Raw genomic sequence first — 27,809 nt, forward strand, 5'->3', positions numbered from 1 at the left:
GGGCAGGGTGGGGGTGGGCCGAGGCGTGCACTCGGGGAAGTCTCTCGGCGCCGGGAATAAAAGGGAGCCGGCTCGCCTTGCGGCGCTGGGAAGCCGCCCTGCCTCGCCCCCAGCGCCGGGAAGGGCATGGCCCCGGCGGACCCCCGGCGGTGACTCGCGCGCCCCGGCCCCGCGGATGCTCTGGGCGCACGGCTCCCGTGTGTCGCGGCTTCCGAAGGACAGGTGAGGACCGAGCGCGGCCAGGGCGCCCGGGGGTGGGGTGGGGTGGGTGGTGCTGGCTCTGTCTGCAGGGGGTGGAAAGAGTTGGGGGCGGCCAAAGGAGGGACTCTGCTGGGTTTGGGACGAGAGGGGAGGCGAACAGACACGTCGAACTGTTAATCTTGGCACCACGTCAAAGGGCTGAGGGGGCTGTTACCCTCCAGGGGAGAAGCTGGCGGCATCTTGAGGGAAGGTGCGTGGAGCAGGTCTAAGGAACGCTAACCCTTTCTCTTTACTCCTACCCTCCCCTCTCCGAGCGACCCCTCGCTCAGGCACCCCCGGTTTCCAGGGAGTCACCAGCCGGATCTCCAAGTAAAACCGGCTGCGCTCTTGGGTTGGTGGGGGGAGAAGCCACTTTTGCGGAGCCTCTTAACAAATTCCTCAGGTTCCCGGCACTAAAACCCTCTCCCCCGTTCCTCACCTCTCCCCCACGCCGACCCCGCTCCTCCTCCTCCCCTGGAACAGAGAGACGGAAAGCCCCCGGGGGTAGCGGGGTGGCTGAGCCGCGCGGAAGCTGGGTAAGTCGCCATCTGGGACAGTGTCCGGCTCCCAGGCCTCGGAGGTCTGCAGGGCCGCCGGGCCGCGCCCCGGGAAGGCGTTGGAGCGGCCGCCGGCAGCCCGCCGGGGGCGCAGGGCCACGCGCCCGGCCGCTGCAGGTTGTCCCCCGCCGGCGGGGAGGAAGGCCGAGCGCCGCGAGCCACGGCCCCGGCGGTCCTGCAGGCTTGGGGCGCCTTCCCTCGCGGCCTCGGGGCTAGGGTTCCCTGGGGCGCGTTCCTGCGGACTTCGAGGGGACCTGCGTGGAAGGCGGGGCGGAGAGCGAGGCTGCAGAGGAGGCAGCGGGCCGTCGGGGCCAGGCCCGCCGGCGGGCGCACTGCGCGGGCCGCGAAGCCCTTGGCAGAAGCCCCGCGCGGAGGTCAAGCGCGCGGGCGGGAGCGGGGGAGGCGCGGGCTCGGAGAGCGAGGAAACCGCTCTCCGCGGGGCTTCGGGAGCCGGTTCGCCCCAGGGCGCGGAGGAGGAGCCTCAGTGTGTGTGTTTCTTTTCTTTTCTTTTTTCTTTTTTTTTTTTTTGCAAAGCTGCCTGCACCGTCAGCTCCTTCTGGGCAGCTGAAAGGCGAGACGCGTACAGGCTTAAGGGTGTATCTATTTCGAGGTCCTGTAAAGGATGGAAAAGCTGCGGATTGGGGATGCCCGTGCCGCGTGTGATCCGATGGAGAGCTTATGATCAGAAGTTAGGGGTTGCCCAGAGCAGGGGCGAACGGACGGGCGCGTTTCTCTACGCTGTTCTTTACTGCCCGTGTGCATTACCCCTTTCTAAATAAATCTCGTGCAAGAGTTGACAAAAATATCCCACGATGAAGGCCAGAATGGATGCATGAAAAAAATAATCGCTGACGTTCTAAAGGAGGTAGCTGATGCTAATACTTACCTGACCATCTTTTTCCTTCCTCCCTCCCTCCCTCCTTCCCTCCCTCCCTGCCTTCCTCCCTTCCTCCCTCCCTCCCTCCCTTCCTTCCTTCCGCCCTCCCTCCCTCCCTCCCTCCTTCCTTCCTTACCTCCCTCCCTTCTCCCTCCCTCCCTTCCTTCCTCCCTCCTTCCCTCCCTTCCTTTCTTCCCCTTCTCTTTCTTTCTTCTTCTGCTTTTTGTCCTCTTGATCATATTTTTGTTGGCCTGAAGATTCTTAGTCAGGCACTTTCCGTCGTCTATCCGATAGTAGATTTTTCAAGGATTTCCCCCAAACTTTCTCCCTGATAAACAGTGACAGTGAACCAGCTCAACGTTCTGGTTCTTCCAAGAAAAAAAGTTTTTTAAACAGAGTAAACAAACCCACAGACAATGGAATGAATTTGGCTTTAGCGAATGCCTCTGTAGGCACGTTTAAGAAGATATAATTAAAACTTTAAAGGATGTCATTGAAAGAAGGAAGCAGTCCTGATAGCAAATTGAGATGCTTTCTGTTCACGTATGTACAATATATTAATGGCTCGGAATTAACATTATAGGTGGACACATATGTATTTTTATTATTTATTATGGAAACATAAATGTATCTCTTGTCTCTATACAAACACAAATATACATATATATATATACACACATTTATACAAATACATATGTGTGTGTAAATATACATTTATACAAGTATATATTTGTATATGTTTGTGTATCTTTGTGGGTGTCTGTGTCGGTGTGTGTATTGCGTATGCTCTCACAACGTAGTGAGAGTTCCAAATCGCAGTATCCAAGTCAAGAATGGAGGTTACGTTTTACAGTAACGATGAACGTTAATGGCGAATTTTTTTTTTTTTAATTGTTTTATGTTTCTTGACGCAGATGTTCTGCTTTTGGGGGAAGTTGCATCCCACAATGCACGGTGCAAGTAAAATCTGCTGAAAATACAGACGTGCTCCCTTGGCACTAAGCGCCTCTGGTTTTGTGGTTCCCCCCCGACAGGTGTTCTGGGATAACGCCCCCCGACAAGATGCCAACGCGGGCGCCGTGGCAAGCACTCTCCGTGGTGCTGATTCTGCTCTGGGGACACCCGCGCGCCACGCTCGCCTGTCCTCACCCTTGTGCCTGCTACGTTCCCAGCGAGGTCCACTGCACATTTCGCTCCTTGGCTTCAGTGCCCGCCGGGATCTCTAAACATGTGGAAAGGATCAATTTGGGGTTTGTACCGCATTCTTTGTGAGCAATTTCAGCCTCCTCGCGTGCGTGTTTGTTTGGTTTTCCGAACGTGTCTGTGCATTCGCGCAACGGCAGATGTATCCTCCTTCATTCGTCCCCCTGTTTTGAGTTATCTGCTCCTATCTGCACTGAATCACGGGGACGTGTGTAACTGGTCTTTTGGGGGGCTGTCATCTGAATTGATCCACCAGCCACAGCCTCCATCACAAGGCTTAATAATGAACCGTCATGGACAACTTCAGTTCCTCGATAAGTCTCCTTTGATAACAATTCTTCAGTACACTGCAGATGCGAACGCATATGACACACAGATAAATACACTCATAGTATTTAAGTAGACCTCAGAAACTACTAGAGAATAATAATTTTTTTTTAAAAAAAAGGATGAATCAGACATTTCTGACACCTTGTAAGTTACCCTCATGATGTGATTTTGACTCTGATGAAATAAGAGTTCTTTCAGATTCTGCCTTTGGAAAACATTGATGTCTTTGGAACAGATATTTCTGTGCAGCATTTCAAGGAGGATTTTTCTGTTTTTATTCTGTTTTAGACACATCGATGCTCTCTATGCCTCAGTGTGAGTTGCTGTGAATTGTAGCTGCCTCATGTACCATTTTCATACTTGACAATCACTCGTACAATGTTAATAGTGAACAATCATTTGGACTCCTTCAGCAAAATATATTTGCCACTTTCTACCATCTATAAAGCAACAAAACGATTAAGGGTTTGAGGAGTAGCCACCATGGGGACATTTTAGAGAAATGGCCAAGCTTGAGTCAATGAACAAAAAGCCATAAATGTGCCTCGATATCTTTGAGTAGAGAGTTTTTTTTTTTTAAATTCTCATATTTATTCATTATAAAGTCCAGCAGTAAAATCAAAGAATGAGAAGTTAAGACAATAAGATAGAACCTTCCCTCATCCATAGCAACAGACCATTAAATAACTTTCTCCAAAAAATGTTGACAAACTTTACAGTGTGATTATCTGAAAATCTAACCAGAAGGATGAAAGCTTTTTGCCAGAAGAGGGGCAATTAACAGTTTTTTTTTTTTTACAGCTTTTAAACCAGTTCCTGTTCGTACAATCGTACAGTTTATTAAGAAGAGGAACTTGCTTTGAATCAGGGTAAAATGGGTCATGCTAGGTTTGTGGGAAGGAAAAATGGAGTTTGTGTGTGATTTCTCTTCTCTCTTACACCTCCTGGTGTGCAAAATGCCTCTGCCTACGAATTGTGTCTTCCGCGGGCCGTTCCTTAGCATAGTGCCCCACTTCCTGGGTTACCCACTTAATCCCTCAATTCTGACCCCTTTGCAGGGCACAGAATGGGGGGTCCTGTCAGATAGGCCATAGGGGGCCCCCTAAAAAGGGTAGGGGTGAGGGTGTGACTCCTGCCTAAGAGGCATGAATACCTCACCTGTTGTGTGTTGGGGGTCTGGGCTGTCAGGTTGGAACTGGGTTTGGGGAAGATACTGCAGGCACCCTAAAAAAAAAAAGTTTAACTGATGGCTCTAGTCGTGCAAAGACCTATAAACTGTATCTGTCAAGCTGTTTGCAGCTCATTCACATTGTTCAAGATGACTTTCTTCTGCCCAGCTTTAAATTGCCGTGCTCTGTAAGTGGGGGCACTTAAGTAGCGTTTCAATTAGAACACAGTTTTTGGAGGTTTCATTTCAAACAATGGATGGTGAACACGATGCGTTATGGTATCTTAAAGGCATTGCCCCTGGGAAGAAATTTAGATACCAAAATGCTTCTTTTTCGTACTGCGGCCAATAGTATCTTGAGATGGTTTTGTATTGTGTTAAAGATAAAATGAGGGGGGGGGGGACAAGTAAGGAATAGCTTCACTGCGCCAAATCTATGACTTCCATCTGGCTTAATTTGTAACATGATTCAGTGTGTCACATTTTTAAATCACTCTTATAATGTCACAGCACTGTTTCTGAAAATCAGTCTCAAAGTAGAAAATGAGGCATTGTGCATTCTGTTGGGGAAAAAAAGGGGGAAGGAAAAAAGAAACAAGATCAATGTTTACTACAGATAGAACTCAGGATCTGCACTGTCTTTTAGCAGTCGGCAAAGGGTTTAAAACTCTCAAGGAATGAGGGATTCTTGGCAGAGCACTCATGGAATTTTTCATTCCCACACACATTTTTTTTAGGGTTCTCATTCAGCATTGAAAGAACATTGGTTTTTCCTGTTTCAACAGCCCCAAAAAGCTTTCTCAAAAATTATCTTCCAAATATTTCTGAGTACGAAAAACAATCATCCACTTAATGTCTAATTTATAGACCTTTAAAGATTTCTTTTTCCCCCTTGATGAAAAGATGACTTTTGATGACATCTTTCTGGAATTTCCCACATGCCCATACTGCTTTTTGTTTTTTTATTTTAAATTTTACTTCAGATTTTATTTTAAATTTAAATTTTATTTTAAATTTTACTTTATTTTAAATTTAAATTTATTTTAAATTTTACTAGATACTCATAGATATCCATGAAGCAGTTTCACATATATTTATTTTTCTTTCTTTTTTTTATTGAGATATCACTGACCTATACCATTATGAGTTTCAGGTGTACAACATAGTGATTCCATATGTGTGTTTCTTGCAAAACCATCCTGTACTTCTGATATTAAGAAACCATTTCATCTAGGTGGTTATGTAGTCACTAATTGCCAATCAACAGATGAGGAAGGTAAAGAGGTAATCAATTACAGAACGGGGCTGTATCCCAGGTCTTCTCAGCCCCCATCAAATTCTCTTCCTTGAATGCCACGTGAATTTGCCCATCTCTCTGGTGGTTTTTACACAGACGCAGAGAGAATTCATCCCCACCCCTCAGGTGTGGAGGGAGACGGAATCACCTCCTCCGCTTGGCATTCAGGTGTTTCCCTTGCCTTTTGTGTGTCCCAGAAAAGTTCCTCCATTCTTATGTCTGACACCAACAACACTTGCATCTGTAGCTCTTGGATGTCTCTTAAAGACAAGCACCAAGAAGATAATATAGGGGGAAATCCTGTAGGATTTATATAGGTGATAGATAGATGATAGGTACATAGATAGATAGATAGATAGATAGATAGATAGATAGATAGATAGATAGATAGATTAGATGGACAGATGGATAGATTCATGGATGGATGGATGAATGGATAGGTAGGTAGATAGACAAATAGATTAGATAGATCGATAGGTAGGTAGATAGATAGAATGGATGGATGGATGGACGGATAGATAGGTAGGTAGATAGATAGATAGATAGATAGATAGATAGATAGATATGATGGATGGATGGATGGTTGGGTGGATAGAAAGACAGATAGACAGACTGACCAACACTCTCTCATGCTAAGGCAGTTTCCACTCCTGATATTTGAGGCTGAGTTACTCTCTGTGTTGGGCCCGTCCTCTGCACTGTAGGGTGCTGAGCAGGGTCCCTGTTTTCCACCCACCAGGTGCCACTCACACACCCCAGCCAGTTGTGACACCCCCAAAATATCTCCAGACCTCGTCCAATGTCCACAGTAGAACTGTTAACTCTCCAAGTTCTTTGCTGTTTTGCGTCGGAGGTGGAACCCTCTGCCGCCTTTCTGTCCCGCGGACTTGCTGAGGATAAAGGCCTGCTTGTCCCTGTCGCTTGATTTGTTCTCTGCTGAATCCTCTGATCAGGGTTTCTTAACTGGGCCATTTCTCTGTAGTATTTTACCTCTTACCCATCAAAGAGAGCAGAGGTCAGCTGAGAAGACCCAGGAGCAAGGCACTACAGAGGAACGGGGTTGGCAGGGCTCTCCATATAATGGTCCATTGACCGCATGAGTCAAAACGAGAAACAAGAAACGTGATTACCTTTTATGATATTTCCCCGTCATGCGCAATTTTGGATCCTTCTAGTGGTACCCTAAGAGGATGGGGTACATGTCATTCCATATGAAGTTTCCTTTGCCTGCCTTGGTCTCATTAAAACAATGCAGTGATGAAAAGCGTTCTTTGAAGAGTCAGAAGCAATTGAGGTGAGCGGTTTTTGCGGTCGAAGGTCATGTTGCCTGCACTCAGCCAGCATTTATAGCGGAAAGGTGCTTCCTAAGGCTGGCTCTTAGGGGAGTAATTACCCAGCTAAAAATTGGGATCCGCTTTGAGGCTCATGGGTGTTGATGAGAAAAACTGGACCTGGCTGTCATCTGCTGAGTTAGCTATGAGCTCTTCGTGTCCTCTGCAGACATAGTTCCTTTTATTTAGGTGACGAGGGGAAACAACAAATGGTGTTACGATAGGTGTGTTTCACTTGAGCAGAAGCACTGACCCAGCGTAACTGCCCGACAACAGAGCAGAGTCCAGGATTCTCCATTCATCTTGTAATTCATTCTCCAGGGATTAACGTTGGGGATTCTCCGGTGCCACTAGCAACGGCGGAGAAACGAGGAATTTCTGTCCCAGTCAAGGAAGCATCAATTGTCTAGGCGGAACCAAAACCCAGAACACACCAGGATGTTTACAAACAACTTAAATCATCCATCGGAACCGGCAACTCGTTTCTGTGAAGTCGGGGTGGCCTTGTTCACCTGCCAAACATTTCACTTTGGTTCTTTATCGTAGGGAATCTCCTTCTCTCATTATATGCAAGACTGCTTTTGATGCCTGTTTTATTTTTTTTGTTTCTTTGGTTTTTGGTCCATTTTTTAACATTTTTTTATTGATTTATAGTCAGTTTACAATTTTTTTTTTGTCCATTTGGCTGGCTATATGTCTTTGGTATGATTCCCAATCGCAAGCAGAATTTCCAATGAGGGGCCGTTTCCACCAGCTTCCTTCAAAAGCCTAAATCCCACCAACCACATTAGCATTCACCAAGTCAGAATTCCCAGCCTCGAATATGCCTTAACTGAATGAAAGCCGGTTAAAACAATGGGTCTGTTTCCTTCCCACCTTAGACAAGGACACTGAAGACAGGAATGTGCTTTGAGAATGGTACCGTTACAACGTTTTGCTTCGTTGCCCCCTGGGCAGGCTGGGAGATCCTCCCCAGACGGGACTGACGAAGTCAGTATGTCTGATTGCCGTGTTTTATATTTTCTAGGTTCAATAGCATACAGGCCTTGTCAGAAACCTCGTTTGCGGGACTGACCAAGTTGGAGCTGCTGATGATTCACGGCAACGACATTCCCAGCATCCCCGATGGGGCTTTAAGAGACCTCACGTCTCTCCAGGTAAACCCGGACGTTATGAGTGACATTGATTGCAGCCTGTAGGACCACGAAGAAGGGACTGAATGAAACAGCATTTAAAAAAAAAAAAAATGAGCTTAATGTCATTCGTTTCCTGCCCTTTGTTCTGGTTTTTTTTGTTTTTGTTTTTGAATTATACACAGGATTTTCTGCCCTCCCCGTCTTTGCAGGTCTTCAAGTTCAGCTACAATAAGCTTCGAGTGATCACGGGGCAGACCCTGCAGGGCCTCTGGAATTTAATGAGGCTCCACGTCGACCACAACAAGATCGAGTTCATCCACCCGCAAGCTTTCAGCGGCTTAACGTCCCTACGGCTCGTCCACCTGGAGGGGAACATGCTCCAGCAGCTCCACCCCGCCACGTTCTCCACGTTCTCCTTTCTGGATTATTTCAGACTCTCCACCGTCAGGCACCTCTACTTGGCGGAGAACAGGATGAGAACCCTCCCCGCTGGCATGCTCCAGAACATGCCACTGCTGGAGAACCTTTACCTGCACGGGAATCCGTGGTCCTGTGATTGTGAGATGAGGTGGTTCCTGGAATGGGATGCGAAGTCCAAAGGTAAGAACAGCCAGTGTGACTCCTGGATGCCCTCTCCTTACCGTTCTGGAAACATTCCTTTCTCCAGCATGCCGGTGTTGCTCTGTCTTGGGTCGGCTTAAATCCCATCCCCAAATCAGCGAGGCAGGAAATGTTACAACTTAAATGTCAAGACACCCCCCCCCCCATTGCATAATTCAAATGTGTGTGTCATTTAGCAGAACATAGAGTAACCATCATTTAATCGACCACAGACCGTTGACCATGGTTGGCATAGAATGGGTGTCTGGAGTATTATCTTTAACCGTGGGCTACAGCTAAAGGTGAGATTTTTCTGTGCATCCATGTCCTATGGGAAATACTCAACGATGCTTGGAAAAGAGAAGGCTGGGCGTGGCTGTGAGATTATGATCTTATTACGGGGGAAGACAGGTGTTCTGTATTGATCCAGAGAACAACCACAGAAACCAGGATTGACATGTAGACGTTGCAAGAGAGGATTTTGAATCAAAATAAAGATTCTCTTTCCCACCCCCTTCTCCAAGCCCCACATGGGAACCCGTCCTCAGAGCCCGTTAGGTTTACCATCTCTGAGTCTCTTTGTCCGTTTCCGTCCCCACCGCCACCAGCCTGGGGCTGCCTCCTTTCTTAGGTGTCTAAGGATGCACGTGGAGCATTCTGAGCGGGTTTTACTGCGACGTTGATGGATCACATTCCTCTTGAATCAACGCCTGCTCAGGGCAGTGGTCAGAACACATTTTTCACTGGTTTTTCACTGGTTTCCACCCACTCCCCATGCTCCTGCAAGGGGCTGGCCCCACTGTCCCGTGTATTCACCCAGTTCCATCTGCACTGCTCTCCTTTCTGTCCCTTGCACTGTCTGAACCCATTTCCAACTCACCGTCGCTGGACTGGTTCAACATCTGGCAAGAATACTCTTCTGCTGGATGCTCAAGGAGCTGGCTTCTTTTCAGATTTTGCATCTTCACTGAAAGTTCTCCTCTGAGAGGCTCTCCTATCCTGAATTTTGACTTAGCCTCTCAGCCTGTGTGCATCTGGGGACTTCTGGCACACCCACCTCATGTCACAGTTTAACTTAGGCACTGACGGTGGTCAGGTGGTCCCCCCCCCAACCCCGTGGATTGGTGGAGACTGTCAGGTGGTGTCATCTGTCGCTCCACTGCAAATCTGACATCAGATTTGCTCAACCAGGCAAGCGATGGGGAAAGACAGTAACATACCCACTGCTTCATAGTCTCAACCAGAAATGTCACATGTCACTTCCATTCCTAGGTCAGTGCTTAAACCCCCGTAGGTCTGGGCGTGGAGAAGGGTGGGGCGTGCTGAAAATCCTTTGGGAGACTCATTTCCCAGCAGAAACACTACAGTATGGAAATGGAATCGTGAAGCTTTTTCAGTCAGCAAGACATAGTCATTCTGGAGATTCACGTGTGTGCCTTTGTGTGCGTGTGTGTGCATGTATGTCTCTATATGTTTGTGTGTTTCCTCTGTGTGTATGTGCGGTGTGTATTATATTTGTTTGTCTCATATTTGTGTGTGTGTGTGTGTCTGTGTTGGGGGAGGTATGTGAAGCCATCATATTTGCAAATTGGGGGTTTTTGCTTTGAACAATGCATGGAAAACCCATGTTCAGTGACGCAGAAGTAAATAGGGTGACACCAGCTAGAAGGTTTATAATACTCCGGGTCACAGACGATGGGATGTTGGCTGGTTTGTTCCCAGTGGGATTAGATTAAACAAGTAGGCAGGTACCACGAAGACTGTCCAAAAAAAAAAAAAAAATCTTCGTCTTCTACTCTCCCCAATAGGAGAGATGAGGGCAGCAGTGACTAATACAGAAAAGCCATGAGACGTCCAGCAGGGAAGAAAACATAAGATGGCTCTACAAATGTCCGTTTCAGGGGTCTCTTTACCATTCAAATAGACATGTCAAGTAGGGCGTTGGGTGTGGGGCTCAGGAGGATGTGTTTGGACGGCAGCTGCACATGTGGAACTCATCGGTGGTGGGTGGATGCTAATTGAATCCATGCACGCGGGCGAGGCTGTCTACGGTGAGGGCAGACCAAGAAGTGGGAAGCGCTTAGACCGAATCAAGGAACGCTTCATCCCTAATGTGTTGGCCGGAGAAGGAGAAAATTCTGGAGGATTTGGTGTCCCAGAAGCCAAGCGTGGAACATGAATCCAAAAAAAAAAGTAATCAGTGCCTGAAATGAAAAATTCCAGCAAAAGAAATAATTATAAAAGGTAGACACGGTTCATGCCAAAGTTTGGTCCTGCAACCTGGAAATATTTTCGTGGGTTGCAGTTCCTTATGCAGATTCTCCTGGACCTTTGTAAAAGGTAAATTGTATAATATCTGTGAATAGAGATTCTTTTTAAAAAATTTTTGAAGGATAATTTATTTACAATGTTTTCTTAATTTTAAGGGTACAGCAAAGTGATTCATTATATTTATCTATCTACCTATCTATCCATATATTCTTTCTCAGATTCTTTTGCTTTGTAGGTTCTTACAAGATGTTGAATATAGTTCCCTGTGCTGTACAGAAGGTCCTTGTTGTTTATGTATTTTATATAAAGTAATTTGTGTTTGCTAATCGCAAACTCCAAATTTGTTCCTCCCCTCTCCCTTTCCCTTTTGGAGACTGTAAGTTTGTTTTCTATGTCTGTGAGTCTCTTTCTGTTTTGTAAATAAGATCACTTGAGTCATTTGTTTTAGATTCCACATATACATGATATCATATGATATTTGTCTTTCTCTGTCTTAGTTCACTTAGTATGATCATCTCCAGGTCCATCCATGTTGTTAAAAATGGCATGATTTCATTCTTTTTTATGGCTGAGTAGTATTCCACTGTATATATACACCACTTCCTCTTTATCCAGTCACCTGTCGATGGACATTTAGGTTACTTCCATGACTTCCATATTTATAAATAGTGCTGCCATGAACATTGGGGTGCATGTATCTTTTCGAATTACAGTTTTCTCCAGATACATGCCCGGGAGTGGGATTGCAAGATTCCTTTTTAACTAAAAAAAAAAAATACCTTTTAAAAAAGTACTCATTACTCATGTTCAAGAAGTGACAGAAGCCGGGTAAGTTACCACACACTGCGCTAAATGGGTTGAAAGTCCGAGGTGACGTCGGACAGGCAAGGTGGGCAAAGCATTAAATCATTCTGGAAATGCAGCCCCCGCCCCCAGGTGAGAAAACTGCAGATGAGGGCTTTATCCTCTGGCCGTTCTCCGGTCCCCTGACTTACGGGGTGTGTGTTCGATTATGTGTTTCAGGCATTCTGAAGTGTAAGAAGGACAAAGCTTACGAAGGGGGTCAGCTGTGCTCCGTGTGCTCCAGCCCCGAGAAGCTGCACAAACAGGAGATTCAGAAGCTGAAGGACATCACGTGTCAGAAGCCGTCCATAGAGTCCCCTCTGAGGCAGAACAGGAGCAGGGGTAGCGAGGAAGAGCAGGACGCAGAGGAGGACAGTGACAACCAGTTCCCCTTGGAGGGCTTCCAGTATCCCCCGTGGAACGTTTCTCTGAATATGAGCGACGAACACGGGAACACAGTGAGCTTGGCCTGTGACATCAAGAAGCCGATGGACTTGTACAAGATACACTTGAACCAAACGGACCCTCAGGAGCTGGAAATAAATGCGACCGTCGCCTTGGACTTTGAGTGTCCGATGACTCGGGAAACGTACGAGAAGCTGTGGAAGCTGATCGCCTACTACAGCGAGGTTCCTGTCAAGCTGCACCGAGAACTCGCGCTCGGGAAAGACCCCCGACTCGGCTACCAGTACAGGCAGGATGCGGACGACGACACGCTCTACTACACGGGCGTCAGAGCCCACGTCCTTACGGAGCCAGAGTGGGTCATGCAGCCGTCCATCCACATCCAACTCAACCGGCGTCAGAGCACGGCCAAAACGGTGCTGCTGTCCTATTCGTCTCAGCACGCCCTCACCGTGTCCGCCAAAGACGCGCGGCAGGCCCGGAGCAGGAGCTGGGTGATGATCGAGCCTGGCAGAGCGGTGCAGAGAGCCCAGACGGTCTTGGAAGGGAGCCCGTGCCAGCTGAGCTGCAATGTGAAGGCTTCCGAGAGCCCGTCCATCTTCTGGGTGTTCCCGGATGGCTCCGTCCTGAAAGCACCGGTGGAGGATGAGCACGGCAGGTTCTCCATCCTCACCAGCGGCTGGCTGAAGATCAAATCCACGGAGCAGTCGGACGCCGGCCTGTACCAGTGCATCGCTCGGGTGAGGGGTGAAACGGATCGGATGGTGTACAGGGTCCTTGTGCAGACGCCTGCCACGCCGCCCCCCAATGGACATACGGTGACCGTTCAGAAGGACCCAGGGGAGTCGGTGATGCTGCCTTGCCGTGCGCTGGCCATACCCGAAGCCCAGATTAGCTGGATCCTCCCAAACAGAAGGATAGTTAACGATATGGCTAACACGTCCCACGCGTACATGTTGGCAGACGGAACTCTTTCCATCCCAAAGGTCCAAGGCAGCGACAGTGGTTACTACAGGTGCGTGGCGGTCAACCAGCAAGGGGCAGACCATTTTACTGTAGGGGTCACGGTCCACAAGAAAGGATCTGGCAGGTCATCCAAAAGAGGCAGGCGCCCAGGTGGGAAGACTCTTCCTGGGGGAAGGGGAGACGTCGTGGAGGACGAAGGGGGATCCGGCATGGCAGACGGAGACAACGTGTCCAGGACGGTGCTGCTGCACCCGAAGGACCAAGAGATGTCCCTCAAAACAGAAGACGACGGAGGTATCCCCGGAGGTCAGAAAGCCAAGAAGGGGCGAAGGAAAATGAAACCCTGGAAGAGTTCTGAAAAGGAGCCGGAGACAAACGTCGCTGAAGGTCGCAGGGTGTTTGAGGCCAGACGGAGAATAAACGTGGCCAACAAACAGATTAACCCGGAGCACTGGGCAGACATTTTAGCCAGAGTACGCGGGAGAAACCCGCCTAAGGGAACAGAAGTACCCCCGGTCGTGAAGAGCACCACCCTTCCAGCGGTGAGTCAACAGGTGACGTCCCTTTCGCCCGCCGTGCGTGCCCCGTCAGCATCGCCTGTGCGGACCGCGACCAGCGTTGAAGAGTCCTCAGGAGATGCACCTTTCTTTGGGGAGGAAAAGCAGGCGTCTAGCGCTGTTTCCTCCACCAAGACAGCTCCAGTCGAACATGGCCACGACGGGGCAATCCCCGCCGAGCCCCACGTGACAAGCACGCGCCCGGAAGGACTTAGCGACGACGAGTTTTCTGCGAAGACCAAGGCTGAGGCCCCCACTGCAGTTGACTTGAAGTGGGCCGCAAGCACAACGGCTTACCAGTCCTCTGCTACTCGGTCGAGCCTGGGCGTGGTCCACGGAGAGCCCACCACTGGCAACGAAGCCACGGGGCGCTGGTCTGCACGAGACGCTGGAGCCGAGCCGGAGCGTACGCCCAAGGAGTATGAGTCGCCCCTGGACGCCACCTCCTTGGCCGAGTCTGAAACGGTGCCCAGCTCTTACCCAGATCTGGAGACGAATTCAGCACCAGGTGGGGCTAAGAGGAACGACTTGACCACTACGGACGTGACTGCAGCCCCCACGCCGGGGGTCGCTGACTCCAGGATGCCCGAGCCACTCGAAGACCCCACTTTAGGAGAGCCAGGTGTCCCAGCAGAAGCGCAGCTACAGGAGCAGACAGACGACCCGCAGCTTCTGGAAAACGGTTCGAGCCCTCAGGGCCACCCGCTGATGGAAAAGGGCAGAGAGGGGGGTTCTCAGACACGGCGGGGAGGGGGTCTGCATGAGGGAGACGCCGTGGACTCCAGAAGTGCTGAGAGCAGGAGGCGAGGCGCTGAGCCTTCCCCTCCGCTTGACCCTGCGCTGGAGGTGACGGACACCGTCGCTCCCTTCCAGCATCCCAGGGGAACCACGCGTGGCCCTCTGTGGGACGCGGGCGCCACCACGGTAGCAACGATGCTGATGCCACCCCAAACGGCCACTTCGCCACCGGCCCTGACCTCTCACGCTTCTCGAAAGAGGCCCAACGGCAGGAGACGACTTCGCCCCCACAGGTTCCGGCAGCGGCACAGACAAAACCAGCCCACGACGCTCTCCCCGGGGGAGACCTTTTCTGCTCCACCAACGACGCGCGTACCCGAAATGCAGACTCCAAACCAAGCGGCCAGTTTGCCGGTTCCTGCGACCGCGGTTGACAGCACGGCTGGAACAGCAAAACAACTGGATGTGGAGAAGCACACAGAACCCGCATCCAAGGGGACATACGCACGCCGGAAACACGGCAAGAGGCCGAACAAACATCGGTACCCCACGTCCACAGACGGTCCTCCAGCTTCTGCGTCCAAGCCCAGCCCTGCCCCAGAAGAGAGACACAAACACGTCGTCACCCCCAGTTCAGAAGCTGTCCCTTCATCGACAGCCATCTCTCTCCCAACGGGGGGCCCACGTGAGATGAGCAGAGTGGAAGATTATAGGACAACCACCACGAAAGTAAATCTGTCTCATGATAAACTGCAAGGGACAATTCCTGTATCAGATGGAAGGGAAATTAAGAACTATGAGGTCACAACCATCCGTGGCTACGAAACTGACAGGCTCGTCCCTGGCGAGTCCATCACGGACGTGGCGTCCCCTTCTGGGGCCGAGGTCTCCACGGTGGGAGGATTTAAGGCAGGATCCTGTCCTTTTGGCTTTGAAGGGAACGCGAGCTGCAACCCCCCCACGTCGGCCCGGCCTGAGAGGCTGCGGACAGACCGCACCGTCGCCAGCTCTTCAAAAACTCTTACAGACTCGCCCCTTTTAAAAGAGCTGCAGGACGTAGATTCTCCTGCTGAGTTTTCACCTTTGGCTGCCACCTCTGCGCTGTTGCCGCAGGAAGACGTCACCAGTTCGACGCCTCCCTCAAGCGTGAAACTAGAGGCGTCTTCAAACCAGGCAGAAACCAGCCTCAGGGAGGAGGGTCATCCCGCAACCACTCCAGCCATGACCCAGTCCGAAATTCGACCCCAGAGTCAAGTGTCGCCACCGTCCCCAGCGGAGCAGCCGGCATCCCCCAGCGTCCCACCCACAACCCCCGTGTCTTTGGCACAAACCAGCACGAATCCCACGCCTCTCACTCCAAGACCGTCGCCGACATCAAGAGCTTCCAAAGACAACGCCCCCTTCAACCATGTGGGGGTCCCAGGAGCCCGAACGCCGTCCGTGCCTACTGAAGGAACACCGCGTACGTTGAGGCCAAATGAGTTTTCCAGCCGGGACAAACCTAACTTCACTCCAAAGCAGGAGTTAGGAAAGGAAGCGTTTGACGGTAGAACCAAGAACGTTCTTCCACCACGTGGCCCAGATGCGAGCGCCCAAGTGTTCCAGCCACCTGCCAGAGTTCCCGACAGGGTGCTCCCTCCCAGAGGGACGGTGAGGCCACCACCGCCTGTGGCCACACAAAGCTCCCTGAGACACTTTGTGCCTTCCCAGGCCCCTCGGCACCTGACCAGCAAACCGGAAGCCACCGCATCTCCGTCGAGGGCTCGGCCAGAGCACAGGCATGTTACAACCCCAAAATGGTCAAGCACGACAGCTCCCGTGGTTCCGTTGCCCGGGTCCAAACCGGACCTTCCCAGTTCATCAGCGGACCGTGCAGCTGGCCGATTCAGCGGCAAGTCCAAGCTGTTCGGCAGTAACAGCCTCCCCGATGTGAGGGACCCTGCTGGCAAGCCCCCAAGTGCGAGAGCTCCTCACTACTCCAACGGAAGGTTGCCTTTCTTTTTCAACAGGACCCTCTCTTTCCCGCAGTTGGGAGTCACTCCGAAGCCCCAGATACCCACCTCTCCTGCCCCAGCGATGAGAGAGAGGAAGGTCAACCCAGGCCCCTACAACAGGATCCATTCTCAGAGCGTCACCCACGTGGATTTCGGTCCCCCGGCACCTCCGGTATTACATCCTCCCCGGACCGCGGCGCCGCCCTCGACCAACGTCCAGAGCGTCCCTCTGGTCTACTCTACCCGGAGCCCCATCCCCACCTTGACGCCTTCCGTCCAACCTTCCAGAAGCTTCCATCAGAGCAGCTCAAAGCTTTTCTCTGCCGGGGGACTTCCTGCGTCCAAGTTCTGGGTGCCTGGGGAAAAGCCCCAGATCGTCACCAAGTTCCCCCAGACCGTGTCTGTCATCGCTGAGACCGACGTTGTGTTCCCGTGCGAGGCAACGGGGAAACCCAAGCCCTTTGTTACTTGGACCAAGGTCTCCACAGGTAGGGGATTTGAACGTCTGCATTTTAACTAGGGCTTGTGTAAGGGGTTGTCTTGAGTCTGGGACTCCAGGTAGAACCACAGACTCTGGGGAAAGGACAGGTAGATGGGACAGGAAGGGACGTCTGAGAAGCCATCAACAGACATATTCCTTTACGAGAAACGGGAAGCAAGGAACCAGAATGGGTGTGAGATCTTCACGGAGCCGTGGAAACACGTATGAAGTTCTTTGGATAGGAAGGGTCCACAAAGACGCCTCTTGCCTTCTCCCAGGGGGATCCAGTGCAGAAGTCTTCCACAAGCCCTTTGTGGGGGCAGGGGGGTGGGGATAACAGTGCAGAGTCCCCTTGTCCTTCCACTGGCTTGAGAAGTCAGTACAGCTTGGTTTGCACTCATCACGCATTGCTTGGATTTAATCCTAGAGATACGGGCATCAGCTTGGGATATCATAACAAAGCACCGCAGACGGGGCACCTTACACAAGAGGCATGTCTGGTCTCCCGGTCCTGGAGGCTGGAATTCTGAGATCCAGGTGTCGGCAGGGCTGGTGTCTCCTGAGCACTCTCCCCTTGGTGTGCGGACGGCCGTCTCCTCCCTGTGTCCTCCCGTGGGCGTCCCTCTGTGTGTGTCTGGGTCCTCATCTCCTCTTCTTTATAAGGACCCCCCTTCTATAGGATCAGGACCCACCCTAGTGACCTCATTTTATCTCCATCATGTCTTTAAAGACCCCCATCTCCAAATCAGGCACATTCGGAGGTCCTGGGGTCAGGGGTTCAACATGTGGATTTGGAGGTGGAGTTGGGGGAGGCACCATTCAGCCCATGACAAAGGTCTTTTCAGTGACCTCTACCTACTTGGCATCCAGGGCTGGTGCCCCAAGAGCACTTGGCTTCGTAAAAATGACCATCTGCTTTGTCGATGGTAACACAGACTCTAGATGACAGAAGAAAGTAAAAGCTGAGATGGGAGGGAGTGGCTTCAAGACAGCAGAGCAGAAGGACCCAGAGTTCACCCTCGCCCACAAATACATAAAAAAAAATACACCGACACGGGGAACAGTTCTCTTAGGAACAGCTGAGGAGCTGCGCGTTGCATAAAGGACCTCTCTTCTCCTCTCTCAGCACGGCTGTATCTTTCAGGCTCAGATTCTGCTCAGAGGGTTAGGGTTTTGGTTTTTTCCCCAGTTTCCATTTAGACAATCCAGGGTAGGACTGACGCGGATAGCGCCGTCTCTCCGGCTGCACCTGCCCCGCTCAGCTTTATCTCACACACGTCAGATGTGCTCCGATGGTGAGCAGAGGCGCTGAGCGTAGGGAAGTCACCGCCGTCTTTGATCCGCCCAGCGTTCCGCTGCAGATGCTTTCGTAAAGACTGAATAAGGGATTTGCTTGAAGCAGCAGATGGGGGGCGCCAAGGGGTTTTCATTCTAAAAGGGGTTGTGCCTTTGCGGGAAAGCCCCTTCCTCCACCGGGACGCCCCATTTGCATTCACGCTAGGGGTCTTCCGTGCCCTGTGCCCCTTTAGAGCATCCGTGGCCCACGTCCCCTCCCTAGACATGCAGACACACTCCTGTCCTCGGTCAGGAATCTGCCTCTGCTGCTGGCTTCTCCCCTGGAAGCCAGCCAGCTCATGGCGTGCACAAACCACTTTCCCTCACGTGCACCCCAGCGTTGTCTGTCACCCTGGAACTGCACGATGCCTGCGTGTTATGGAGCCTTTTCTACCCAATAAACCAAATCAGTGCCCTCAACCTGGGCAGATGCCCCTGGAGTGCCCCATCCACGGTGGAAAGCCTTGTCATGGGGCGCGCAGATAACTCAGAAGGTGGAAGCCGTGAGTCATCCTTGGGGTGGGGGCTGGGGAGAGCTTCCAGGGCCCGAGGGCTCTGTGCGAAGGCAGGACTCCCGTCTTAGAGGAAATCATTAGGGGAAGAAGCAAAGGAGCTTGTCGAAACTCAGTGATGGAAGCGTGGGACCAGGAACCCAGCAGTGTGGGAGAGGAAGAGAGGACTGAAACTCGGGGTCTTCCAGTTTTTAAATATAGGATTCATTATTATTTAGGGATGGTGACACCAGCAGATCAGGAGATGACTGCCACTGAAGCGAGAGTTGGTCACTCACTGTCCCCAAGGGGAGAGGTGACACTGCGCCACACAGGGTTGCACGGGGACGCACCAGGGTCAGTCAGGAGGCAGAGGAAGAGGGAAACACTAGACAAGAGCTTTTATTGTGGTTCCCACAGAAAGGAACGGGTGAGGCGGGGGGGGAGCAGTCTTAGGATGGGCTCGTGTGGACAATTTCAGCAGGTCCTGGTTGCAGGGCCTGTCTGGTACCCGGCTCTGGGGTGATGAGAACAGGTGGACGATGGCCCTGAGTGTGGGAGCCCCTTAGAGGATGCCCTGGAGTGAGGGGTCGTTTTGCATTTGAAAGGTGAGTTGTTTGCTATATGCAGAAATTGGCCAGTCCTGGGCAGGGCAGTCCCTCCAAGGTCACCAAGACCCCTGATGTCAATGCATCAGAAACACTTAAAAAATACAGACCCGGACTGTGGCAGAGCTCCGAGAGGATGAGCTATAAAACATGTGTCGTGTAGAGGGAGGGAAGAAACAGTGACGCTGCCAGGCACCATCTAGAACCATGAGTTGGTGCTCAGCTCAACCAGGCTGGGCAGAGAATGAGCTGCCCAGCGTAACTCTCAGAAGCCTGGCTGGGCAGAGGTGGATGGTGACTGCCAACCTGGGGCACCCCTGCAGCCAAACAGTAACTAAAGTAAAGCAGGAGGCCACCTTGGGAAGGTCCGGGGCTCATGGCAGCTTCCACAATTGTCCATGAGACCCCTACTGGCTGCCCTTGGCTGGAAGGTTACGGTTATGCACCCTGATTTGGGGGTTAGTGCAAGATGGAAGAATATCGGAGGTGTTGGGGATGGGTCTTCGCTTTTGTTGTTTGGACATGAAGCGGAGGATTAATTTAAGTCATGATCCTCGTCTGGTCTGTTTGAAGGGGCACATCTGTGTTGGACCTAATGGCACCTGCTTTTGACTTCCAGGAGCTCTCATGACCCCACACACCAGAGTCCAGCGCTTTGAAGTCCTGAAGAACGGCACCTTCGTCATCCGCAACGTACAGGTGCAGGACCGCGGCCAGTACGTGTGCACCGCCAAGAACTTGCACGGAGCAGACAGGATGGTGGTCCTGCTGTCCGTGACGGTGCAGCAGCCCCAGATCCTGGCGTCCCACTACAAGGATGTCACGGTCTACCTGGGAGACACCATTGCCATGGAGTGTCTGGCTAAGGGGACCCCAGCTCCCCAGATCTCCTGGATTTTCCCCGACAGGAGGGTGTGGCAGACCGTGTCCCCCGTGGAGGGCAGGATTACTCTGCACGAAAACCGGACCCTGTCCATCAAAGAGGCGTCCTTCGCGGACAGAGGCGTGTACAAGTGCGTGGCCAGCAACGCAGCCGGGGCGGACAGCCTGGCCATCCGGCTCCACGTGGCGGCCCTGCCCCCGGTCATCCACCAGGAGCGGCTGGAGAACATCTCGCTGCCCCCGGGGCTCAGCATCCACATCCACTGCAGCGCCAAGGCCGCGCCGCTGCCCAGCGTGCGCTGGGTGCTCTGGGATGGCACGCAGATCCGCCCCTCCCAGTTCGTCAACGGGAACCTGTTCGTCTTCCCCAACGGGACGCTCTACATTCGCAACCTGGCACCCAAGGACAGCGGGCGGTACGAGTGCGTGGCCGCCAACCTGGTGGGCTCGGCGCGCAGGACCGTCCAGCTGACCGTGCAGCGCGCGGCGGCCAACGCGCGCATCACCGGCACCTCCCCGCAGAGGACCGACGTCCGGTACGGGGGGACCCTCCAGCTGGACTGCAGCGCCTCGGGGGACCCCTGGCCGCGCATCCTCTGGAGGCTCCCGTCCAAGAGAATGATCGACGCGCTCTTCAGGTATGTGGGGTTGCACCTGCCTTGCCGCCGATCCCTGGGGTCCCACGCTCGCCTCGCCTTGGGATGCTGGGCGCCCCTCTGCATGGAGTCAGGCAGCAGAAAGGATGCCTGCTGGTTCGGAGTGAATCCACACAGACGTTGCTTCCTGTGTGTGCTGCGTGGGGGTGGCAGGGGGGCCGCTTTCCCTTCTCACACGAGGAAATCTCGTCTTTATAAATGGATGCAGAGCACACACCTTGATCTTGCCCTGCTCCCCCACTGCACCCTCCCACCAAAAGAATGACAAACCAGTAGATTTTTTTTTTTTATTGGGGGGCATAATTAGGTTTATTGATTTATTTTCAATGTAGGTACTGGGGATTGAACCCAGGACGTAGTGCATACTAGGCATGCGCTCTACCACTAGAGCTATACCCTCCCCACCCAGTCGGTTTTGTTTTAATGATCATAGTTTACCTGTATTTTCAGTAATTAGATGAAACAATTTAAGTTGTCTTCTCTGTTACCTAATCTCAGCAAAACCCATGGAAGCCTCAGATGTTATGTTAAAATGGTATTAGGGGTAGAAGGAATGTATGTAAAACAAAAGAAAGTTTTAAAGGCATTATGACTGCATGAGGGTAGTGCATTTGGAATTCTTAAAGTTCATTGTGGCTAAGAAAAAAGGGGAAAAAAAAGCACCTTCTGTTGCCCTGCTTTAAATTTCCATATCTAGGGAAGTAAGTCTCAACCAAGGGAGATTTTGTCCCCAGGGACATTTAGTCATGTTTGGAGACATTTTTAGGTGGCGTGACTTAGGGAACAGAGTAGGGGGGGGCATTACTGGTGTGTGGTGGGTGAAGACCAGGGGTGCTGCTCAACACCCCACAGTGCACAGGGCACCCCCACCAGAGAGTCCTCCAGCCCCAGTGTCAGTAGTGCTGAGAAACTCTGCTTTATCAAGAAAAAGTATTATCTGTCTCTCTGTCGACTATCTATCATCTATATCCATTGATCAATCATCTATTTTAATCTATCATCACCTATCTGATATCTACCATTTATCTATCTAGTATCTATCTACCTATCACTCGTCTATCTATCATCTAATCTATTTGTCTATCCATCCATCCATCCATGTATCTATCCATCCATTCATCTAATCTATCTATCTATCTATCTGTCCATCTTATCTATCTATCTAACCATCTATCTATCCATCCATCCATGTATCTATCCATCCGTCCATCTAATCTATCTATACATCTATCCATCTGTCCATCTAATCTATCTGTCTATCTATCTTTCCGTCTAATCTATCTATCTAACCATCCATCCATGTATCTATCCATCCGTCCATCTAATCTATCTATCTATCTGTCCATCTTATCTATCTAACAGTCCATCCGTCCATGTATCTATCCATCCGTCCATCTAATCTATCTATCTGTCCATCTTATCTATCTAACAATCCATCTATCCATGTATCTATCCATCTGTCCATCTAATCTATCTATCTATCTATCTATCTATCACCTATCTATGGAAGTGCTTGTCAGCTAGATGGTTCTATGCCCCAGGGCACACTCATGAATGTCTGACGATATTTTTAATTGCCACAACTAGTGGGAAAGAGATGCTACTGTTTAATTAGCGGAGACCAGGGACGCAGCTCCACACCCTACAGTGCACAGGATGCCCCACCCCATCAGACAGTCCTCCAGCCTCTTATATCAGTAGTGCCGAGGCTGAGAAATCCTGGGTTAGATCCCAAAAAGGCAATGCCTGTCTAATAAATGTTTCAAGATGTAGGGGAAGAAGGCAATGATTGGCAACATGGAAGTGAAGACATGTCAGTGGCGCCATGTTGGAAATCCCCTGGCTTGATGTGGGCCTTCAGCCTCCACGGCCTGGCAGCTCAGGCCGGGAACCTCAGTGTGGGTTCCTCGCTGGGGCGTGACCAAAAGCAGTGCCCATCCAGGATACCACGTACCCAGTTGTCCCTGCAGTGTCTTCCAGCTGAGCCTTTGCCGTGCCATGTGGAGAAGTGTTTTCCATTGATGTTGGCAGGGTTGAGGCGGTGTTGAATGGACGCTGAAGAAAAAGAATGTTGCTCCCGTGTGAATTGGGGCCACCCTCCTAGTATCTCACGATTCAGTTGTAAACCACGGTCTCTGTATAGCTTCATCATTCTTAGATTCTGACTCGCTCCGTTCTCAGGGGCGTGTAATTCAACAGCCCAAGTGAGCGTCATAAACCAGCGGGCTCTTTTCCCCGCCTACACATTGGCACTATTTGGAAGCAGAGATGTCAGACTTCCATGTCTCGAAGCCAAGTCCCCTGCGATGTGTGCACATGGGCAGTTTTCAGAGCTGCTCTGTTGGTTCTCATTATGCCCAGGCTAGGAGCTGCTGCTACAGAAGTGCCGAAATGTTTACAGACATGTGCTACTGTACTCATTTTTGGATTCTAACTCCAAGAGACACCAAAATATCTCTGTCTGCTCTACTGTCATTGAATGACCTACTAATTCATGTTAACTTGACTCTCACTCATGGCCAACAAAACCATTTACTTGGTCCTTGTTAGGAGGAGGTTGGATGAACAATAATCGAGTTACTAGGTTGAGTTCCATCACAGGCAGACATTTTTGTTTGTTTGTTTAATCGATGACAGAGTTCCAGACAGGCTATTAGAATGACATAGTGTGCAGCAAATATTTAAGGATGAATATTCAAGCTCCCCTGGCGGATGCCACTATTATGATTTATATGAAATTGAGGGTGTTTTTTTTTTTTTTTTTCACTCTGGACGTTTTTAAAGTAGGAACTTCCCAAAATTCCAAACATTAGTTCTGCATTGCTGAGGTACACGCCAGTGTGTATTTCTGGAAACGTCACATGCCAAGGAAGACTCTTGTATTGTTCTCGCCATGTTGCATCTTCACACGGCAAATCTTTCTTAAATATTAAGTCAGCAGTGTGTGAGTTCAGGTCCATCCCATGAGGGAAGGGAACGACAGCATGGGTGGGGTGGGGTGGGAGCTGGTGACGGTCATTAAACTTTTGTTACAGATTCTAGGGAAGAAGACTTTAAAGCAGTAGCACCAAGCTCTGAAGAATGCAGTCTTAGCATCGAAACTCTGGGTCCAGCTGCGGTTACGTGATCCATTGCGCGACCCCTGCCTGGTTGCCTTGTAATGGGACACAATATAATCAAAAATTGCCAAGAGTAAAAACAGCCTGTAAAGCACTTTATTTAGGAACAAATTCACCTCTTTCTAAGGTTGGTGTGTATTCATTCTCTCCACGACTCTAGCGTTTCATCTGATTTTTTCATTACAATCAGCTCCACGCTGACCCCCATGCAAATATTTGGTCCCCACACCCCCACCCTCCCACACTACGTCTGCGACTGCATCGCACATCTTCAGTGGCCAGGCCAGCCAGAGGTCAGACTTCTACTGGAGAGCTGTTATTTGTGGTAAATAAATCACTTCCGCATTTGGACGCCATATCCCCTCCAGGCTGCAAAAACCAGCTGACGTTTTGAGCGGTAACCCTTAGCGCTGGTCGTTTTCAGAACCATCTGTTTCTGTTTCATTCCGGTGACCTCAAGCCAGGGGAGAGTGTTTGGGAGACTCACATCGTACTCCTTGTTCTTTCTTTCTTTTTTTTCGTCAGCTTTGATTCCAGAATTAAGGTGTTTGCCAACGGGACCCTGGTGGTGAAATCTGTCACGGACAAAGACGCTGGGGATTACCTGTGTGTCGCCCGGAATAAGGTTGGGGATGACTTTGTCGTCCTCAAGGTGAACGTGGTCATGAAGCCAGCCAAGATCGAACACAAAGAGGAAAATGATCACAGAGTCTTCTACGGGGGCGACCTCAAAGTCGACTGCGTGGCCACCGGGCTCCCCAACCCTGAGATCTCCTGGAGCCTCCCGGACGGGAGCCTGGTCAACTCTTTCGTGCAGTCCGATGACAGCGGTGGACGCACCAAGCGTTACGTTGTTTTCAACAACGGCACGCTCTACTTCAACGAAGTCGGGTTGCGGGAGGAGGGCGACTACACCTGCTTTGCTGAAAACCAAGTTGGCAAGGACGAGATGAGGGTGCGGGTCAAGGTGGTGACCGAGCCCGCTGCCATCCGGAACAAGACGTACTCTGTGGTCCACGTCCCCTATGGGGACGTGGTCACCGTGGCTTGCGAGGCCAAAGGCGAGCCCACGCCCAGGGTGACGTGGCTTTCTCCGACCAACAGGCTGGTCCCCACCTCCTCCGAGAAGTACCAGATATTTCCCGACGGCACTCTCCTTATTCAGAAAGCCCAGCGCTCGGACAGCGGCAACTACACCTGCGTGGTCAGGAACAGCGCCGGCGAGGACAGGAAGATGGTCTGGATTCACGTCGACGTCCAGCCGCCCAAGATCAACGGAAACCCCAACGCCATCACCACTGTGCGGGAGATAGCGCCGGGAGGGAGCCGGAAACTGATCGACTGCAGAGCGGAGGGCATCCCCACGCCGAGAGTGTTCTGGGCCTTTCCCGAGGGCGTGGTGCTGCCGGCCCCATACTACGGCAACCGGATCACCATCCACCGCAACGGCACGTTGGACATGAGGAGTCTGCGGAAGAGCGACTCCGTGCAGCTGGCTTGCATTGGGCGCAATGAAGGTGGAGAAGCCAGGCTGATGGTCCAGCTCACGGTCCTGGAGCCAGTGGAGAAGCCCGTCTTCCACGACCCGGTCAGCGAGAAGATCACGGCCATGGCCGGCCACACCATCAGTCTCAACTGCTCGGCAACGGGGACCCCGACGCCCAGCCTGCTGTGGGTCCTTCCCAACGGGACGGAGCTCCAGAGTGGCCAGCAGCTGAACAGATTCTTCCACAAGGGGGACGGCAGGCTGCACATCAGTGGCCTCTCATCCGTGGATGCTGGGGCTTACCGCTGCGTGGCCAGGAACTCGGCGGGCTACACCGAGCGGCTGGTCTCTCTGAAGGTGGGGCTGAAACCCGAGACGAGCAACCAGTACCACAACCTGGTGAGCATCATCAACGGCGAGACCCTGCAACTGCCCTGCACCCCTCCAGGGCGCCGGCAGGCACGCTCCTCTTGGACGCTGCCCAACGGCCTGGTTCTGGAGGGCCCCCAGACGCGGGGACGCTTCACCCTTTGGGAGAACGGCACCCTCACCGTGCTCGACGCCTCGGTGTTCGACCGGGGGACCTACGTGTGCAAGACACACACCGAGTACGGCCCTTCCGTCGTGAACGTCCCGGTCATCGTGATTGCCTACCCGCCGCGAATCACCAGTGAGCCCACGCCGGTCATCTACACCCGGCCCGGGAGCACCGTGAAGATGAACTGCATGGCCATGGGGATTCCCAAGGCCGAGATCACCTGGGAGCTGCCGGACAGACTGCACCTGACGGCGGGAACGCAGGCCCGTCTCTACGGGAACAGATTCCTCCACCCGCAGGGATCCTTAACCATCCAACAGGCCACCCAGAGAGACGCGGGCTTTTACAAGTGCACCGCGAAAAACATCCTTGGCAGTGACTCCAAGACAACTTACATCCACGTCTACTGAAACACCGGAGCTCATGGACCCCACGGCCGCTGCTTAGGGAGTTGGCACAAAGCCTTGTTTGTACGGGAGGCTGGGGCCCGAGAGTTGGAGCTCTGAAAGGATGTGTCGTGGGTCACCGTGGCCGCCCCGACCCCCGGGTTGGATTTCAGGCTCATACTGACCTTGACCTACGCTTGTTGATGAAAGGAAGGAACGCAGACATTGGGGAAACTTTATTCCGTGTTTACAGGATTCCATGTGTTCTTGCATTTCTCAGCACTTGGGTGCAAACTGCCGTCTCTGTGTTGCAGACACTGCCCGGATGCTTTAAGGAGCATCTCTAGGATCCTTAAGGAACATCCATGGAAAAGAAATGGTAGACAGTCACAGTGCCTTGCTACCCTGAGGAAGACACATCGCCTTAGTTAACCCGCTGCCGTTTTAACATGGTAGCACGTTCTAGAATGAGCACCCATCATCTGCTGCCGTTTTAACGTGGTAGAACGTTCTAGAATGAGCACCCATCACCTGCTGCCGTTTTAACGTGGTAGAACGTTCTAGAATGAGCACCCATCACCTGCTGCCGTTTTAACGTGGTAGAACGTTCTAGAATGAGCACCCATCTTCCCCTTCTTTCCTCTGTCACTTCAAATCTTCAGTTTGCCCGACCAGGGCTGAAAACCAGAGTGATTGATTTTTTTTGTTTGTTTTTTCATGTACAAGTTTCATACAATACAGCTATCATTTTATATGAAAGAATATTTTCTCCCTGGAACTCACTTTTTAAATACTGTTTTATAGATATAGATATAGATACAGATATATATTATAAAATTTTTTTCTTTCTAATCAGACGATGAGAGTAGAAAGAGAAAGACACGCTTTCTGTCTCATGAAAGGTAATAAATTATTGGTCTTTACAAGACTTGGATACATTACAGCAGTTATGGAAATGCAATTAAAAAATATTTCCCTCCCCGACTTCCTTCGTATTCATTAACCGCTAGAATATTTCCTTTCCCAGGAACCCTACGTTGGGGGAGGCTGAGATGCTGGACTTCCTTGTTTATGGAGTTAACCCTGAGAGAGCTGTGGGGGCAGGGAGCGGAGATGAGAGGAAGGGAAGGAGAGAGTTAAGTTGTGGCCCCACAAAATGAATCCAGAGCTTTTAGGAGAAGCCTGGAATATCCCACATCCTACGAATTTGTGTCCACGGAAAGTAGGAGACCTGTTACTTCCATGACTGCTTTACTGTATTTTTAAGGTCAATAAAAATGTACATTTGATAATAAAATAATATTTTCCAAACAA

The 27,809-nt window shown here is 51.2% G+C and overlaps 1 protein-coding gene across 1 annotated transcript; it reads left to right on the forward strand.

Moving 5' to 3' along the window:
* On the forward strand, positions 1–27,809 carry LOC105097377 (matrix-remodeling-associated protein 5). The gene is made up of 7 exons (XM_031446009.2): positions 1–222; positions 2,709–2,924; positions 8,031–8,160; positions 8,349–8,739; positions 12,034–17,001; positions 20,048–20,948; positions 24,611–27,809. The coding sequence occupies exons 1-7, from the start codon at positions 176–178 to the stop codon at positions 26,517–26,519; spliced, it is 8,562 nt and encodes a 2,853-aa protein (XP_031301869.2). The 5' UTR covers positions 1–175; the 3' UTR covers positions 26,520–27,809.

The sequence above is a fragment of the Camelus dromedarius genome, chromosome X (assembly GCF_036321535.1).
Source record: "Camelus dromedarius isolate mCamDro1 chromosome X, mCamDro1.pat, whole genome shotgun sequence".
NCBI lineage: Eukaryota > Metazoa > Chordata > Mammalia > Artiodactyla > Camelidae > Camelus > Camelus dromedarius.

Coding starts and splice junctions, on each gene's coding strand:
- LOC105097377 (XM_031446009.2), top strand. CDS start 176: ATGCTCTGGGCGCACGGCTCCCGTGTGTCGCGGCTTCCGAAGGACAG. Junction 223..2,708: donor TCGCGGCTTCCGAAGGACAG/GTGAGGACCGAG, acceptor CCCCCCCGACAG/GTGTTCTGGGATAACGCCCC. Junction 8,740..12,033: donor ATGGGATGCGAAGTCCAAAG/GTAAGAACAGCC, acceptor TATGTGTTTCAG/GCATTCTGAAGTGTAAGAAG.